Genomic DNA, 20,102 nt, shown 5'->3' with positions numbered 1-20,102 from the left:
CCATCGTATCCTGTTACTCCATCTCCAAACTCGTTGTCTCCGTGTCCCCATAGACTCGACTCCTGAGTCACCGCCGCAGCCCACTCGTCAGCTGAATCTATTGTAGGGTACAAATGGACTCGACTCTCTCAGAGAAGAGAGCGAGTACACGAGTTGACAAGTGTAACCGCGGACTAGCGCCATTCCTGCTACATATGCAACCGTTTTGAAACAAATTTCCGCCATTAACCTGTAGATTATTAATTTATTTCACACAATCATGGCTCTATAGCCATTGTTAAGTGCAAGTTGAAATGTCTCAAAATGTCCGACCTGCCTAAATGACACAAACAAACTATACACTTATCTCCTGTCGATATAAACGTGTCCAGGCGACAGCAACGTCACCTGGCGAGGAATGACTGCTAATCAGACAATCCACGCACGGTGCCTGTAATATTAGTGACCGTGCTGTCCATGTGTAGAATGGGAAAGGTAGGCGATTTGAGTGTGACCGAGGGCAAATTGCGATGGCCTGAAGGCTTGACACGGGCATTTCGGAAACTGCACGACTTATCAGGTGTTCGAAGAGGGCTGCGGCAAGTGTTTCAACACGTGGCGAAACCGAGGTGAAACCGCGATGTGACGTTGTAGGGTTGGGCGGCCACCTCTTAATACAGATCTCGGACGTCGTAGGCTGGGAAGACTGGTACAACAGGACAGGCGGCGAAATATGGCGGAACTAACATCAGACTTTAATGCTGGGCAGAGTGCATGTGTGTCTGAACACACAGTGCATCGAACACTCCTAACGATGGGCGTCCGCAGCTGATTACCCATGCATGCGCCAATGTTAACAGCACAACACTGGCAACAATGACTGAAATGGGCACGTGCGTGACCATCGACAGTAGACGCTGACACAGTGGCACAGCGTTGCATTGTCTGATGTATCCAGATACCTTCTTCATCATCAAGTTGTTAATCTTTGCACCACTTTGAAATGTTATCAAGATCGGAATACTTCTGCAGTTTGTTCCAGACAGTATTTCAGTATAGATAACTGCATCATCTGCAAAAGGTCTGGGTTTACTATTAGTATTGTCTGCAAGGTCGTTAATAAGCCTATACCATATGAGCGGCAAAGGTCACAACAAACTTCCGTGGGGCACACCGATAGTTGTATTGTATTGTAGTGTATGTTAACCGGGGATCTAGAAACGATGGAGAGGCTCCGTCCTCGCCGCAGCCGCAGTGGTCAACAACCCCACGACGACTACCGCAGTCTACTTCACCTCTCCGCCGCCCCACACTGAACCCAGGGTTATTGTGCAGTTCGCCCCTGGATGGACCCACCAGGGAACGTCTCACACCAGACGAGTGTAACCCCTATGTTTGCGTGGTAGAGTAATGGTTGTGTACGTGTACATGGAGAACTTGTTTGAGCAGCAGTCGCCGACATAGTGTAACTGAGGCGGAATAAGGGGAACCAGCCTGCATTCGCCGAGGCAGATGGAAAACCGCCTAAAAACCACCCACAAACTGGCTGGTTCACCGGACCTCGACACAAATCCGCCGGGCGGATTCGTGCCGGGAACCAGGCGCTCCTTCCTGCCTGGAAAGCTGTGCTTAGACTGCACGGCCAACCGGGAGGGCTACACCGATACTTACTTATACATCTGTAGATGACTCTCCATACAAGATAACTTGCTGCGTCCTCCCTATCAAAAATCCTCAATCCAGTCACGAGTTTCGCTTGATGTCCCATGGGACCGTGCTTTTGATAATAAGTGTATGTGTGGTACTCAATCAAATGCTTTCGAAAATCGAGAAATATTGCATACACCTGCAGGGATTCAGTTTATAGGGATATGATGATGGATGATAACGTAGCCTCAGTCAAAGTGAAGCAGGTGGTTTCATTGATAGAATAGTGGGAAAATAGAATCAGTCAACAAATAAGATTGCTTACAAAAAAATAAATAAATAAATAAAAACTGGTGCAGTCAATCGTGGAACATGCTATGTGACATGTTTGTTTGAAACATGGGAGTGTGTTCTGAAAATGCTGAGCAATTTGAACTGGAAAATGCCTGAGTCCTGTTAAAGCCTTGCAACTAAGTTTCAAGAATCAATATTATTTGAGGAATCTAGGAAAGTACCACAGCCTGTTATGTATCGCTCCAGCAGGGACTCCGAACAGAGTTGGAACAATTACAGTGTGCACAGAGGATTCAAGTAATCGTTTTCGTACACTCCACACGTGATTGGAATGGGAAGAAATCTTAATGTGCTGTACTACTGGAAGTAACTTTTACCAAGCACTTGACAGTAGTTTTAAGAGTATCAATGTATTTGCACTACTGCAGAAGTCCGGCATCCAGTCACGAAGTTTGTCCGATGTGCCGTAACATCATATTTTGTTCAGCAGACAACAGGACACGAAAATAATATTGTTAAGTTTGCTGCGAGGTCATAAGTTCCTCGTTCACTGAACCAATCGCAAAAGGATAGCATCACCTGTTAGGGGTACCCACCATCTATTCCTGTCACCATGTTGTTGTTGTTGTGGTCTTCAGTCCTGAGACTGGTTTGATGCAGCTCTCCATGCTACTCTATCCTGTGCAAGCTTCTTCATCTCCCAGTACCTACTGCAACCTACATCCTTCTGAATCTGCTTAGTGTATTCATCTCTTGGTCTCCCTCTACGATTTTTACCCTCCACGCTGCCCTCCAATACTAAATTGGTGATCCCTTGATGCCTCAGAACATGTCCTACCAACCGATCCCTTCTTCTGGTCAAGTTGTGCCACAAACTTCTCTTCTCCCCAATCCTATTCAATACTTCCTCATTAGTTATGTGATCTACCCATCTAATCTTCAGCATTCTTCTGTAGCACCACATTTCGAAAGCTTCTATTCTCTTCTTGTCCAAACTATTTATCGTCCATGTTTCACTTCCATACATGGCTACACTCCATACGAATACTTTCAGAAATGACTTCCTGACACTTAAATCTATACTGGATGTTAACAAATTTCTCTTCTTCAGAAACGCTTTCCTTGCCATTGCCAGCCTACATTTTATATCCTCTCTACTTCGACCATCATCAGTTATTTTGCTCCCCAAATAGCAAAACTCCTTTACTACTTTAAGTGCCTCATTTCCTAATCTAATTCCCTCAGCATCACCCGACTTAATTCGACTACATTCCATTATCCTCGTTTTGCTTTTGTTGATGTTCATCTTATATCCTCCTTTCAAGACACTGTCCATTCCATTCAACTGCTCTTCCAAGTCCTTTGCTGTCTCTGACAGAATTACAATGTCATCGGCGAACCTCAAAGTTTTTATTTCTTCTCCATGAATTTTAATACCTACTCCGAATTTTTCTTTTGTTTCCTTTACTGCTTGCTCAATATACAGATTGAACAACATCGGGGAGAGGCTACAACCCTGTCTTACTCCCTTCCCAACCACTGCTTCCCTTTCATGTCCCTCGACTCTTATAACTGCCATCTGGTTTCTGTACAAATTGTAAATAGCCTTTCGCTCCCTGTATTTTACCCCTGCCACCTTTAGAATTTGAAAGAGAGTATTCCAGTCAACATTGTCAAAAGCTTTCTCTAAGTCTACAAATGCTAGAAACGTAGGTTTGCTTTTCCTTAATCTTTCTTCTAAGATAAGTCGTAAGGTCAGTATTGCCTCACGTGTTCCAGTGTTTCTACGGAATCCAAACTGATCTTCCCCGAGGTTGGCTTCTACTAGTTTTTCCATTCGTCTGTAAAGAATTCGTGTTAGTATTTTGCAGCTGTGACTTATTAAGCTGATAGTTCGGTAATTTTCACATCTGTCTACACCTGCTTTCTTTGGGATTGGAATTATTATATTCTTCTTGAAGTCTGAGGGTATTTCGCCTGTTTCATACATCTTGCTCACCAGATGGTAGAGTTTTGTCAGGACTGGCTCTCCCACGGCCGTCAGTAGTTCCAATGGAATATTGTCTACTCCGGGGGCCTTGTTTCGACTCAGGTCTTTCAGTGCTCTGTCAAACTCTTCACGCAGTATCATATCTCCCATTTCATCTTCATCTACATCCTCTTCCATTTCCATAATATTGTCCTCAAGTACATCGCCCTTGTATAGACCCTCTATATACTCCTTCCACCTTTCTGCTTTCCCTTCTTTGCTTAGAACTGGGTTTCCATCTGAGCTCTTGATATTCATACAAGTCGTTCTCTTATCTCCAAAGGTCTCTTTAATTTTCCTGTAGGCGGTATCTATCTTACCCCTAGTGAGATAGGCCTCTACATCCTTACATTTGTCCTCTAGCCATCCCTGCTTAGCCATTTTGCACTTCCTGTCGATCTCATTTTTGAGACGTTTGTATTCCTTTTTGCCTGTTTCACTTACTGCATTTTTATATTTTCTCCTTTCATCAATTAAATTCAATATTTCTTCTGTTACCCAAGGATTTCTACTAGCCCTCGTCTTTTTACCTACTTGATCCTCTGCTGCCTTCACTACTTCATCCCTCAAAGCTACCCATTCTTCTTCTACTGTATTTATTTCCCCCATTCCTGTCAATTGCTCCCTTATGCTCTCCCTGAATCTCTGTACAACCTCTGGTTCTTTTAGTTTATCCAGGTCTCATCTCCTTAAATTCCCACCTTTTTGCAGTTTCTTCAGTTTTAATCTACAGGTCATAACCAATAGATTGTGGTCAGAGTCCACATCTGCCCCTGGAAATGTCTTACAATTTAAAACCTGGTTCCTAAATCTCTGTCTTACCATTATATAATCTATCTGATACCTTTTAGTATCTCCAGGGTTCTTCCATGTATACAACCTTCTTTCATGATTCTTAAACCAAGTGTTAGTTATGATTATGTTGTGCTCTGTGCAAAATTCGACCAGGCGGCTTCCTCTTTCATTTCTGTCCCCCAATCCATATTCACCTACTATGTTTCCTTCTCTCCCTTTTCCTACACTCGAATTCCAGTCACCCATGACTATTAAATTTTCGTCTCCTTTCACAATCTGAATAATTTCTTTTATTTCATCATACATTTCTTCAATTTCTTCATCATCTGCAGAGCTAGTTGGCATATAAACTTGTACTACTGTAGTAGGCGTGGGCTTCGTATCTATCTTGGCCACAATAATGCGTTCACTATGCTGTTTGTAGTAGCTTACCCGCATTCCTATTTTCCTATTCATTATTAAACCTACTCCTGCATTACCCCTATTTGATTTTGTGTTTATAACCCTGTATTCACCTGACCAGAAGTCTTGTTCCTCCTGCCACCGAACTTCACTAATTCCCACTATATCTAACTTCAACCTATCCATTTCCCTTTTTAAATTTTCTAACCTACCTGCCCGATTAAGGGATCTGACATTCCACGCTCCGATCCGTAGAACGCCAGTTTTCTTTCTCCTGATAACGACATCCTCTTGAGTAGTCCCCGCCCGGAGATCCGAATGGGGGACTATTTTACCTCCGGAATATTTTACCCAAGAGGACGCCATCATCATGTAATCATACAGTAAAGCTGCATGCCCTCGGGAAAAATTACGGCTGTAGTTTCCCCTTGCTTTCAGCCGTTCGCAGTACCAGCACAGCAAGGCCGTTTTGGTTATTGTTACAAGGCCAGATCAGTCAATCATCCAGACTGTTGCCCTTGCAACTACTGAAAAGGCTGCTGCCCCTCTTCAGGAACCACACGTTTGTCTGGCCTCTCAACAGATACCCCTCCGTTGTGGTTGCACCTACGGTACGGCTATCTGTATCGCTGAGGCACGCAAGCCTCCCCACCAACGGCAAGGTCCATGGTTCATGGGGGGGGCCTGTCACCATAGCATGTAGTAATGTTAGAATCGAGGTATTCTAGGCAATTACAATGACTGGTTTTGGCAGCTGAAAATTTGCATGAGATGTAAAGTGGATGTAGGATCACATCGACTTGTAGGCCATGGAGCAGATGGGTGTTCCGCAAGGCTCATCCGAGAAGAGAGGCACACTTCCCTCCCCTCCCCCCCTGACCACCAGACGGCTGGATACAGCAATGAAAGAGTGGCGTAACAAACAATACCCCATAGCACGGTAAAGGTGGAAGGTACTAAAAGCACAGTTGCGGGCATTCGCAATAATATATGAAATGATGTGGTCCTCAACTACGCACCCTCAGACTCAAAAGTTGAAATATTAAAAGTTTTGGCTGGTTTCGTTGTCTAAGGGCTGGTATACGTAGTTGCCGCATTACAAGCCAAATACTGCTTAGTCTACAGTATGCAATATGGATATACACATGAATCGAATGGTCGAAGGTTCCTATCACTCGGCAATCGCGAATTTAACGTAGACATTTATAAATAAAAGATTGCAGTAAATACAATCTGCAGGTACTATCTTAACGACTTTAAATGATGATTATGACAGTAGAAGTACTTTTGAGAATGTGGTATATTTCTGCAAAACACTTATTGGTGTCGACGGTCCAGCAATTAAATAAAATATAAGTTGAATAACAGGGAAACAATAGATTCCTACTGTATGTAATTAGTTATGAACAACAGCATAGCTCGTGAGATATTCACTTCTAAACACATACTACGTCTTCACTGTAGAAACCTCGGAAATCTCACAAGTCCGCACTCCGAAGTATTTCTATCTCTCGCGACCACGCGCAAACCGCTCCACACTCCAAGTCTCTCGCCACCGTGCTTCGCTCGCGCCGTCCTGTCCCAGACGCCCCCCCCCCTTCCCCCCCCCCCCCCCCGTGTCCTGTGCGATTGTCCCTCGCGCCGCACTGTTCGAACTCCCCATTCACGAGCGCTGTGATTGGCTAGAGCGCTCGCGCCCTGTCTCCAAGCTAATGCACATTCACGAACATATTGAAACACTTTCGAAATACTGGATTTACACTTAAATAACTTGAAATTAAATAAATATACCTACGGCTGGACCATAAACACGCTCTAACGCATATTATTAAATACATAATCAAATCAAATAAACATATATCAACGGAATAGAAACAAAAGCTAGGTCAGTAGCTTAATGCCTCTGTGCTTTCTAAAACACGGTAAATATTTAACCAATTTCTTCATTAATAGGATATATCGGATATAAACAAAGACATAGATAAATAAATATATTTATAAGCATGCTGCCACCGATTTTTCGTGTCACTGTGGAGTACTTATGGCTTGACGCGATCGACAGTAATGAGCCACTTTGACCTCCAATACCTCATGAACTATTCAAGTTACATGCTTGTAATTTATTCCAATTTAGGTTTACACTAACAGCTTTCTAAAGACACGTCGATCGACGCAATCGGATGAACCGTTTGGATTTTGGAAATTCGTTGCTGAGTGTTACTTGTATAATTTACCGTTAGATACTAAACTTTAAACTAATAAAGATATTGAAAATCTGATTACACCGTCAGGATCGTCGTACAAATAATGGTAATGTGCATGTTTATTTTTGGGGTATCATGATTCATCTGGCTACTGTTAATTTCTATACGAACTGTGAAATGTCTGCCATGATTGTTTCGCAAAGTCCGCCATCTTTGGCACTCCCGTTATGTCTCCTACATCGACACAGCGTCACCATGGAATTCGCAGCCACGCGGCCGATGGACCACATGGTCCGGCCGTGGTGCGGCCGCTGACGAGCGCGGCCTCGCCAACTCAACTTAAAATTTCCAGGGCGCCACAACTCGCCTGTTACCTCACACAATGCTGATCAGAAAAACACACGTGAGTCTTTTGAATTAGACTGTGCGAGAGTCCACGTCTATCAGAATCTTCTGAAATAGCATAAGTTGAAAGACCCGTGATTTTCCTCAATTACTCGTTACAGTAATCATCAGTAACTCTCCTGAAGACGCAGCTCAACAACTTGTGAATAAAATACTATTTAATCTTTATTTGTTAACAATATAATAATAATGTCGTGTGACTAGGGCCTCCCGTCGGGTAGACCGTTCGCCTGGTGCAAGTCTTTCGATTTGACGCCACTTCGGCGACTTGCGCTAATGAATGACTCACTCTCATTGCATTTCACTGACAAGCTCTTCACATGGACATATAAACAAGTCTTAATGCCATTGACATTCTTGTCCATTGGACGTTCGGGTCATCGGTATTCGTTGGAGCAGTGTAAGGCCCAGACGTCTCTTTGCTAAGAGCACTTGTGATTGACATTAGGCACTGCTCGATCGAACTCGGCGCTGCACGAAGCGCAAAAGGAATACCACAGACAAACAAACCACAACAACAACAAGACGTAACCTAAAGAAACTATGGTCCCAATTAGGGGTAACTTTAATTCTCTAGAAGATGATATTGTCTTTGCCCGCCAGGGTAGCCGAGACCGTTAACGCGCTGCTTCCTGGACTCGGGTAGGCGCGCCAGCCCCGGATCGAATCCGCCCGGCAGATTAACGACGACGGCCGGTGTGCCCGCCAGCCTGGATGTGGTTTTTAGGCGGTTTTCCACATCCTACTAGCTGAATACCGGTCTGGTCCCCACGTCCCGCGTCAGTTACACGACTCGCAGACATTTGAAAACACATTCACACTATTTCACGATTTACACTTGATGCAGACAGCTGGGGTACACTAATTCCGTCCCGGGGGTATGGGGTGGCGGCAGGAAGGGCATCCGGCCACCCCTTACAATTAACCATGCCAATTCCGTACTTAAACCTGCCGACCCTGCGCACAATGCGGGATAGAGGTTGTAGCGAAAGAAAGAAAGATGATGTTGTCTGTCTTCCTACTACTGCGAATTTCGGTTGTTCATTTATATGCTACTACAGAATGTGACTTTCCCACTAGTCAACTATGTCCATCAGAATTTTAATCATAAAATCGCGAACAATCTCGTACCCTCACAACCGCGTAGCGAAATCTGTCTCCCCAGCCCCCATCGCGTTGTAGCGTCCAGGCAGAACGCATATGCATAGCGTTGCCAGACGTCGAGCTGTGCGGCCTCACCTGGTGATGTTGTTGAGGTCCAGCCCGAGGACGGCGAGGTAGGGCATGTCGGTGGAGGCGTCCCAGCCGGTGAAGGCGTTCCTGCCGAGCAGCAGCATCTCGAGGTTGGGCCGCGCCTGCGCCATGACGGCGGGCAGCGCGGACAGCCCGCAGCCCTGCGCCGACAGCTTGGTGAGGTGCGGCCCCGCCAGGGGCGCTGCCAGCACCCGGCACGCGCCCGACGCGCCCAGCTCGCGCACCGACAGCTGGCCGGGCCCCGCCAGCGTCATGCGCTCGTTGCGCATCAGCGTCAGCCCGTGCAGGTGCTCCAGCTGCGACAGCGCGCTCATGTTCGTCTGCAACAGCCGGGCGGTGCCTCGAAACCATCGGAACGTCCGACCGAGTCCCATTCGCTGCTACGGCCATAGTCCACACGCTGAGCTTGTGTGTGTGATAGATTATTAGAATGATGGTAACGTTGACAGTTCAGTACATATTTAACAACATAGTACGATGTAATACGTGTCGTACTCATCGGATCTTGTGGGACTCTCACAGTCAAAAGGCTGCATTTTGACGACGACAAGTCCCCCTGAGACCCTGCACCCCATACTTGCGTCTTTCCTTCCCACATCCCTCCCTAGCTGGCCCTCTCTAGCGCGCTCCCCGCCCATCTCCCCCCTCTCTTCCCCTCCCTCCGTCCCTCCCTTCTTCCGGTCTAGCTCATCTCCTTGCGCCTGACAGATCCTCCATTTTGATCATCGTCAGTGTGCCACGTCAGTGTTGTGTTTAGTGCTGTTTCTCCTGTGCGTCAAGAGGTGTGATTTTAATTGTGTACTGCCATGAGGTTCGCCGTCAAGAGGTGTGATTTTAATTGTGTACTGCCATGAGGTTCGCCGTCAGTGTTGGTTATGTGATACGCCATCCGTCGATACCTTTTATGCTCCAATCATACTGTGCCTTGTGTTCTTTTCATTGTCGCAGTGTGTGGCTTTTTGTGTGCGCTACTTTTAAACAGTTTTTTATCTCCATTTTAAAGTCACCCCGTTTTTTGTCTATTGCCTTCCATGATGTTCCCCCCTTTTTATATCTCTGTTCACCATATTCTCTCCTTTGTTATTTTTAAATGTCTTCTATTGTTTGTTCTATGTCTTTCGGTTGAAGAGCAGCGGATATGCTGCTGCCAGCCCGCCCCGATGGGGAATTGAACTACAATAAAGAAAAAAAAAAAAAACGACGACACGTACTCATATCAGATAGTCTTATATTCTGACAGAATGTAACTTTTGCAGTGTTACTTGAAAATAGCCATAAGGCCGAAATTGCAATCGTAATAATAAATATTTTATACAGTCAACGGCGACTGTGATGTCTTTTAAGAAATGTTATATGACTGTGTATCCCAATCATAAGAAGTTAATAATCTATACACTTTGCAGTGATGTGCGGAGCGCGAGACGAATTTCACGTCACACTGCTCCTCAGATCTACTCGGAAACGTTTACTAATGCACCCGAATTAATTCTCTACACTGCTGTACTATTAATTAAGTCCGAACATTTAATTATTTCTGCATTTATTTCACCTGGCGAGATCAGAGTCTTCAGGCCCTCTAACCAGACATCTTCAATGAGTCAACATTACAGTATGCAATACCGTGTGAAGAAAAAGTGCCGCAATTGGCAGTCGACATGCGATTCCCCATCCCAATTTAAGACAAAAGTGTATCTAGCAAAACCTAGTCCCACCAATATGTTTAATAGAAATGTGATTTAAAAAAGGCTCTGACAACGCTGTAACTGTGTGAACAAAAACAGGTAGCATGAACTTTCACTGTGCTGGAGCTGTCCTGTTAGCTCAATGAGACGAGGCAATGCCGTAGGGAATAGATATGCAGACTCACCAATGTTCGAGTCGCGTTCACGCCAAACTTCTTTTTTCTCGGTTAAAACATGAAATGGTAGCCAATTTATACCACCACATTATCTGTATTTAAACATTAAGACGTAACATGAACTTCTTACAGACGTAAATCACCACTTTGTTTTGTGCATGATACAAATAAAGTCTATAGAAAATAATAGTGGATACAGTAAGATCGTCTGTATCGAATAAGGTACCAAAAATACAAAAAACGCAAACTGAGAGCCGTTTTAACCTGCATCCGGACATCCAGATTTAGGTTTTCCGTGATTTACCTAAATCGCTCCAGGCAAATGCCAGGATGGTTCTTTTGAAAAGGGCATGGCCGATTTCTTTCCCCATCCTTGACACAATCAAGAGCTTGTGCTCTGTCTCTAATGGCCTCGATATAGACAGCACGTTCCTTCCTTCTTCCTTCCTTCTTACAAAAACACAAAGGATAGGCTACACTACACTGCATATTAAGAGATGCACAATAATTCCATTCTGCACATTTGAAGTCCAGGCTTATCTTCACAGACCTGGTACGTACACGTACAAGCAAGATGTTCAAAGCGACCACCTTGCATTTGCAAGCAGTTTGGCCACTCGCCGGATTGTACTTTTCTGGACCCTACGCAGGACGCCTGCATCCACGATTGCCAAAGGAGCATGCACGCGAGCTATTAGCTCGTGTTCATCCATGGGTGGAGTACTATAAACTTGTTCCTTTAAGTGTCCACAAAAATAAAAATACGGTAGATTAAGGTCCGCGGAAAGTGCAGGCCAGAAAATTGCACCTCTACCACCAACCCATTTCTCCGGAAACACATCATTGACATAGTTACGCACATTCATTCCAAAGCTTAGCGGTGCACCATCATGCTGAAATTGTAGCTGTCACCGAGCACCAAGTGGAACGTTTTCTAATGCGTCAGGCAAAGTACTGCAAATAAGCATAAGATACAGGGGCACATTCAGCTTGTTCGGCAATAGGTAAGGGCCCAAAAGCACCCATCCCACAATTATGCCAAAGCGTGCCAGAAGGCCACGTTCACAGGTGACATATGCATTGCGTTCCTACCAACAATGCCTGTTGTGGAAGTTGAAAATACATTCACGAGTGAAGCTAGGTTCGTCAGTCCACATCACACCATTTATAAAATGTTCGTTATCTTCCACTTCATGCAAAAGCCATTCACAAAACTGTACTCATCGAATGCAGCCTTCTGTTCGCTGGTGTTGAGTTAACGTGTAATGATATGGATGTAGTTCTACATCGTGCAACACTTCAATATCCAGTCCTCGAGATATCTCGAGCTGCCTTGCAATGTCACGGATACTTCGCAGAGGTGATTGGCGAAAGGTTTAGGGAATCGCATCCTCTGTTTGTGGAGTACGTCTAGTCCTTAGACGACCTCTGTCCATTCTTGTGGACGAAGATTACTGGTTCCCAAAGGCGTTGGTCCAAGTGACGAAAAACACTCTCATGGGGATGGCGTCTTTGAGGGTATCATGCAACATATCCATGAGTAACAGCTGCAGCTTGGTTATCGGATGCACTCAGCACCAAAAGTATATCGACATATTCATCGTTTGTGTACTCCATCGGGAAGCCGTCCTACAAGAACTTGACAGCACCAGTTATGGTTGTGCACTGCGTGGTTAGGAGATACGTGCATGCAGTGTATGGATCCCACCAATGTGGTAGGTTATTGTCATGTGACAAAATGTCATGTTTATAAACGACGAGAACTATGGAACGGACATCTAAAAAATAAAAAGGAACCTTTCGAGGATTCGAACCGTGCTCCATGGTCCATGGTGGTAGTGTATTTTGATGTCCCAGCAGTCTACTCAGGGAGCTACGACTGTTAGTACGGTAGTGCAGGGCGTACACGTTCCTCTGTACATTCCGATGCACTACATGATGTGACGGCGTTGACAACTCCTCGTTTTCATACACATGTTTTCAAAATGCACCCAATCTGATTTTGCTAGATAAACCCTTGTCTTGAATCTGGATGAGGAGTCGCATGCTGACCTCCAAGCGTGGCATTTTTTCTTCACCCTGTGTAATGATTACAACAATGGTAATAATGACAGAAATGATAATATCTACTAATTGTGATCACCAGAACCGACATGTTCGACATTGCTGGATGTACTCTCATGCACCCAGAAACATTAACGAACATGATTGGTTTGATGATCCAGGTGCTACGGTGTGAGCAGGCATAATGATGCCGGCCGCTGTGGCCGAGCGGTTCTAGGCGCTTCAGTCTGGAACCGCGCTGCTGCTACGGTCGCAGGTTCGAATCCTGCCTCGGGCATAGATGTGTGTGATGTCCTTAAGTTAGTTAGGTTTTAGTAGTTCGAAGTGTAGGGGACTGATGACCTCAGATGTTAAGTCCCATAGTGTGTAGAGCCATTTGAACCATTTGCATAATGATGCATGGACCTACCGGTACTGACCTCCAAATCTTTGAACACGGTACACTCACAAGTCAGCGTTATTGTACTCCTTCCCCACGGGCGTCTTCTCAGGAGTGTATTCGGTTCTAATTTCATTTTCACGGATGACAGTGTGGGACCACATTGAACGGCGCAAGTAGAGGAGCTCCCGGAATGGGAGAATATTCGGCGAATGAACTGGCCTCTCCGTCTTCCCTCAACTTAAATCACATCGAGCACGTGAGACATGCGTTTGGGGGGGGGGGGGGGGAGGTTCTGCAACACATCCACGTGCACCAATGACTTTCACCTTTCGTCTACCGCGCTGGTGGAGGAATTTAACGTTCTACCACAAGAAATCCTTGCCAGACTTGTGCTCAGTACGGGAGCAAATTTCAGAGCATGCATTGCCGTCCATGGTAACACACACCATCTTTTGGAATGTCCAGGGGACCATAATGAACTGCGCTGACTTCACTTTAATTATTGCCTTTGAATAAAATTCTGATATCTGTTCGTTTCATTGCGTATTTCTTTCACTTTCCTTCTGTACTATACTGTAGCAGTTTTTTCTGCTAATGTGTCACTTGGCAGTGACACATTATGCCGAAGTTACTTTCGTCCGTGAGTTTTGCACAACAGTGTAAGAACTAACTCAGGAAAGGGCTTCTTCATTGAAAAAAACTCTTCAACTTCTTATACACGATCGACGTTTCTAAGACTCTGCTGGGATTTTCTTCAGGGTCTCCTGTTGTTCACGATTAGCTGAACTCTGCCAAAGATCGGTATATTGTTGCTTGTACAACCAAGTTTCACCGCTCATTTTCTGAGGAAGTCGGATTGTTGGGTGTAATTACCCGATGATGTATTAATTTACAACATAGCGGAACAATAATTTCTTAATGGTTACTGTAAGCACTTGCATTTTTAGATCGCTGATGTTGGCAATGGTCAAACACAAAACGCTCCCCCCACCTCCCCCTACCGGGAGATTTCTACAGTTTCTTGCCTGTAAGACTGAGGCAGCCGGCAGCTCTGGCTCAGGACGTCGCAACAAATAGTAAAATCTACGTCTAGATCTACATACAAACTCCGCAAGCCACCGCATGGTGCAAGGCATAGAATACCTTGTACCAGTACTGGTTATTTCCTTTCCTGTTCAAGTCGCAAACAGAACGTGAGAAAACGACGGTCTATATGTCAACATATGAGCACGAATTTCTCTCATCTTCGTGATCCTTAAGCGAAATGTACGTTGTCAGCAGTAGAGTCGTTCTGCAGTCAGCTTAAAACACCGATTCTCTAAATTTTCTCAATACTGTTTCACAACGAGAACGTCATCTTCTCTGCACGGATTCCGTTTGTGTCAACGAAGCAGCCGGCCGAAGTGACCGTGCGGTTAACGGCGCTGCAGTCTGGAACCGCAAGACCGCTACGGTCGCAGGTTCAAATCCTGCCTCGGGCATGGATGTTTGTGATGTCCTTAGGTTAGTTAGGTTTAACTAGTTCTAAGTTCTAGGGGACTAATGACCTCAGCAGTTGAGTCCCATAGTGCTCAGAGCCATTTGAACCTTTTTTTTTTTTTGTCAACGAAACATCTGTGTAATACTCACGTGTTAACCGAACCGACCTGTAACAAATCTAGTAGTCCGTATTTAAATCCGATATGGTGTGAATCCCACACACTCACACAGTACTCAAGAGTGAGTCGCAGTAATGTTTCATACGCAGACATCTTTACAGATTAACAACAATTACCTAAATTTCTCCGTATAAACCGAAGTAGATCATTCACCTTCCCTACTACCGTCCTTACACGCTCGTCCCATTTCATATCGCTTTGCAACGTTACACCTAGATATTTAGCCGACGTGACTGCGTCAAGCGACACACTACTAATGCTGTATTCGAGCATTACGGGATCGTTTTTCCTACTCATGTGCGTCAACTAACATTTTTCTATATTTAGAGAAAGCTGCCGTTCATCACATCAACTAGAAATTTTGTCTAACAATAAGGCGTCTGTATTCTCCTACAGCCACTCAACGACGACACCATGCCACGAACCAAAGATCTTCAACAAACACCGCAGATAGGTGTTCACCCTATCACTCAGATCATTTATGTATACAGAGAACACAAGATCTACTCTACCAACCCAGCTGTTGTCACATACTTTTCCTAACTACTCTACAGATCGACAGCACTTTTTCATTAGACCGTGTTACGGAGAGGAAGACACTGTGAGGGACCAGTATTGTTCAGCCACATTTGTGTGTGCTAGCAAGCTACGGTCCAGCCCACACGAAATGTTGAAAACAGTGTCTCAGATCACGGCTTATGGTGACCAGTCCTAGTTCAAATTGTCTGCTGTAGTTAATTGTCCAGGCAATGAGCTACAAAACATTAAAATTACGCAGCAGGCTGGGAGTTGCTCTACGTTAAGATGGGGACCCTCCATACTGTAAATCACGGATTTTGAAGCGCTTTAAATACACTCCCGGAAATTGAAATAAGAACACCGTGAATTCATTGTCCCACGAAGGGGAAACTTTATTGACACATTCCTGCGGTCAGATACATCACATGATCACACTGACAGAACCACAGGCACATAGACACAGGCAACAGAGCATGCACAATGTCGGCACTAGTACAGTGTATATCCACCTTTCGCAGCAATGCAGGCTGCTATTCTCCCATGGAGACGATCGTAGAGATGCTGGATGTAGTCCTGTGGAACGGCTTGCCATGCCATTTCCACCTGGCGCCTCAGTTGGACCAGCGTTCGTGCTGGACGTGCAGACCGCGTGAGACGGCGCTTCATCCAGTCCCAAACATGCTCAATGGGGGACAGATCCGGAGATCTTGCTGGCCAGGGTAGTTGACTTACACCTTCTAGAGCACGTTGGGTGGCACGGGATACATGCGGACGTGCATTGTCCTGTTGGAACAGCAAGTTCCCTTGCCAGTCTAGGAATGGTAGAACGATGGGTTCGATGACGGTTTGGATGTACCGTGCACTATTCAGTGTCCCCTCGACGATCACCAGTGGTGTACGGCCAGTGTAGGGGATCGCTCCCCACACCATGATGCCGGGTGTTGGCCCTGTGTGCCTCGGTCGTATGCAGTCCTGATTGTGGCGCTCACCTGCACGGCGCCAAACACGCATACGACCATCATTGGCACCAAGGCAGAAGCGACTCTCATCGCTGAAGACGACACGTCTCCATTCGTCCCTCCATTCACGCCTGTCGCGACACCACTGGAGGCGGGCTGCACGATGTTGGGGCGTGAGCGGAAGACGGCCTAACGGTGTGCGGGACCGTAGCCCAGCTTCATGGAGACGGTTGCGAATGGTCCTCGCCGATACCCCAGGAGCAACAGTGTCCCTAATTTGCTGGGAAGTGGCGGTGCGGTCCCCTACGGCACTGCGTAGGATCCTACGGTCTTGGCGTGCATCCGTGCGTCGCTGCGGTCCGGTCCCAGGTCGACGGGCACGTGCACCTTCCGCCGACCACTGGCGACAACATCGATGTACTGTGGAGACCTCACGCCCCACGTGTTGAGCAATTCGGCGGTACGTCCACCCGGCCTCCCGCATGCCCACTATACGCCCTCGCTCAAAGTCCGTCAACTGCACATACGGTTCACGTCCACGCTGTCGCGGCATGCTACCAGTGTTAAAGACTGCGATGGAGCTCCGTATGCCACGGCAAACTGGCTGACACTGACGGCGGCGGTGCACAAATGCTGCGCAGCTAGCGCCATTCGACGGCCAACACCGCGGTTCCTGGTGTGTCCGATGTGCCTTGCGTGTGATCATTGCTTGTACAGCCCTCTCGCAGTGTCCGGAGCAAGTATGGTGGGTCTGACACACCGGTGTCAATGTGTTATTTTTTCCATTTCCAGGAGTGTATGTTGTAGAGGAACTTACCCTGAATACCAGTCTACACGGGTTTTTAGTGACGGGCCTTGGTTTTTGAGAAAATCGATTTTGAAGTTCAATGCGAGATTTGTATACCTGTAACCTTACACACATTGCGACCAAGTTGGCGTAGCGCAGCGGGAAAGCTTACCGGTTACCGCGCTGTAGGTACTGTGTTCGAATCCTGCTCGTGCTCTTTTTCTTTTTCTTTCAAAATCGACCGAAGTTTTCAATTTTATTTCAATGAATATCAACAAAAAGTGTAAGGTGTGCGAAATTACAAAGATATATTCAGTTATTATTTTTTTCAAATAATCATTCCGTTTGTGGTTCGCATTTGGAGTTCCAAATGTTCGTACAACGGTCGCTTCTTGTATTACCTGATATCGATCTCCGCCCATTATCGTCCCTTCTCCCGTGAATACCGTTAGCCGCAACGGGAACCTCAGTGGTTAGGCCAATGAGGTTGCGAGTTACATTCCTTTACGTTAGCATCTAACCAAAGCGTCAGTTGCTCGTATAGCGTCTCTAGTGCCGTGTGTTAGAAAAATTCTGTGAAATGGAAGAACCAAGTGTTTCTGCAGTAGTGCAGCCAGAAGAAGATCCACAAGTAGAGGAGTTGAGCGAAGAATCAAAAGGCGAAATCACAAAATTATTAAATATACGCCGAAAATCTACTCCGCAATTTGAATCTCGAAACGAATACACCACCTAGCGTGATCTCTGCCAATTCCGTTGCAATTTGCGATGAGATATGTATCGCAATACAGGATCTCTTGGCCGAAAGACAGATCATTATTGATAGTAATGTCGTGTGACGAGGGCCTCCCCTTGGGTAGACCGTTCGCCGCGTGAAGTCTTTCGATTTGACGCCGCTTTGGCGACTTGCGCGTCGATGGGGATGAAATGATGATGATTAGGACAACACAACACCCAGTCCCTGAGCGGAGAAAATCTCCGACCCAGCCGGGAACCGAACCCGGGCCCTTAGTATTGACAATCTGTCGCGCTGACCACTCAGCTACCGGGGGCGGACATCATTATTGATGATGAACTGATACATTTCAACGAAGAAGATGAATTGGGAGAATATGATGCGAACCACAAACGGAATGAATACTTGAAAAAATTAAGAACTTAACAGATCTTAATTTCGCACACCTTACACTGTTTATTGACATTCTTTGAAGTAAAATTGAAAAATTCGGTCGATTTTGAAGAAAAAAAACTATACGAGCAGTATTCGAACACGGTACCTCCAGCGCAGTAGCTGTGAACCTTTACCACTGCGCTACGCTGACTTACTCGGAACATACGTGATGTTACGGTTATATAAACCACGCAATGACCTTCAAAATCGATTTTCTCAAAAACCAAGGCCCGTCGCTAAAAAACCAGGTAGCCACGTACTCAGGGTAAGTGCCTCTACAACATATTTGAAGCGCATCAAAATCTGTGATTTACATTTTTTTTTCTTTGTTGAGTTTCGATTCCCCCCGAAGGGGGCGGGCTGGCAGCAGCTTAGTATGCCGCTCTTCAGCCTACAGAATTTGTTTTAAAAAGATGAAGAAAATAAACAATAAAAACAGGCGATAAAATCGGAGACTTAAATGGTAATATGGCGGAAAAAAACGTCGAACTTAAAACATAGAAACAAAGGGATGATGATGCTAATAAAATACATATGAAGCAGACAGGTAAAATAACAGACAATTAAAAAAACAGGGCGACAGTCTGGTTTCTGTTCGCAAGATGCATAAAATTCACACCCAGCGACAGCATGATTTCTGTTCGCAACACTCTGGAAAGACGAACAACACTGAACATTCACTTGAACACTGCACTAAAAAGTTGGCAAATATGACATACCACAGCCGAGCGCAGGTGGGGGGAACCTGGACAGATGATGGGAAAATAAAAAAGGGGGGAAGGAGAGGAAAAACGAAGACGGGGAGGGGGGAAAGGAGCCGATGGAAGACGAGGACCCATAAGAGGGGGGGGAATACAAAAGGACTCGGGAGGGGGGGAGAAGGGAGGTAGGGAGAGGGTAGGCGGGAAGAAAACAGGATGGAAGGGGGGGGGGGGAAGAGGGAGCCCAGGGAAAGGACAGAGGAAAGGAGGGAGGTGAGGATCAGAGTTGATAGGAGGGATAAATGGAGGGAGAGAGGGCATCATCCGGGAGTGGGAGTTGATGGAAGCCACCTTGGGAAAGGAGATGAAGGGTGTAGAGATGGAGGGTAGGGGGGACACAACAGTGAAGATGTGGCAGGGGGCGGGGGATGGGAGAGGAGAGAAGCAACCAGGGGGTGAGGGGGATCAAGGTGGCGAGAGGTGTAAAGCATGCGTAGATGTTTGAGGAATAGGAGCAGACGGGGGAAAGGAACGAGGTCATAGAAGATCCGAGTGGGGGACGGGAGGCGTATACGGAAGGCAAGGCAGAGTGCATGACGCTCAAGGATCTGGAGGGACTTATAGAATTTGGGGGGGGGGGGGCGTGATTTACAGTATGGAGGGTCCCCTTGTAAGCTAAAGGGAGCTCACAATAATTCTAGAATCAATTCCTGACTGTATGAGTTTAATGGCTACAAAATGAAGCCTCTGCAACTTGTTGCTTTTGTCTGAAAGGAGGGACACCACACATTCATATAATCGATTCGCCTCGATGGACAATGAATCGACAGCCTTCAGTGCAGATACACGTTTACGTTCGACCTCCAGCGGGAATCAAATTAGCGAGCATGGAGTACATTGACAGGGACTGCAGGTAGGTAGCGCTAGGTGAGAATGTCATTAGGCAGGGGAGAGGCCGAGATGGTCCGCGCATTTGCGACAAACACTGTGCCTG

At 46.0% G+C, this 20,102-nt stretch overlaps 1 protein-coding gene across 1 annotated transcript in view; it reads right to left on the bottom strand.

The window, feature by feature from the left end:
* Positions 1-20,102, bottom strand: part of LOC126458122 (leucine-rich repeat-containing G-protein coupled receptor 5-like) — a 448,428-nt gene that overhangs the window by 24,296 nt on the left and 404,030 nt on the right. The window contains exon 5 of the mRNA XM_050094952.1: positions 8,995-9,329. Within this exon, the coding sequence (XP_049950909.1) occupies positions 8,995-9,329 (335 nt within the window). The remainder of the gene's footprint in view (positions 1-8,994; positions 9,330-20,102) is intronic.

This window comes from Schistocerca serialis, chromosome 2 (genome assembly GCF_023864345.2).
Source record: "Schistocerca serialis cubense isolate TAMUIC-IGC-003099 chromosome 2, iqSchSeri2.2, whole genome shotgun sequence".
Classification (NCBI taxonomy): domain Eukaryota; kingdom Metazoa; phylum Arthropoda; class Insecta; order Orthoptera; family Acrididae; genus Schistocerca; species Schistocerca serialis.
This window is presented reverse-complemented; position numbering and strand designations above follow the sequence as displayed.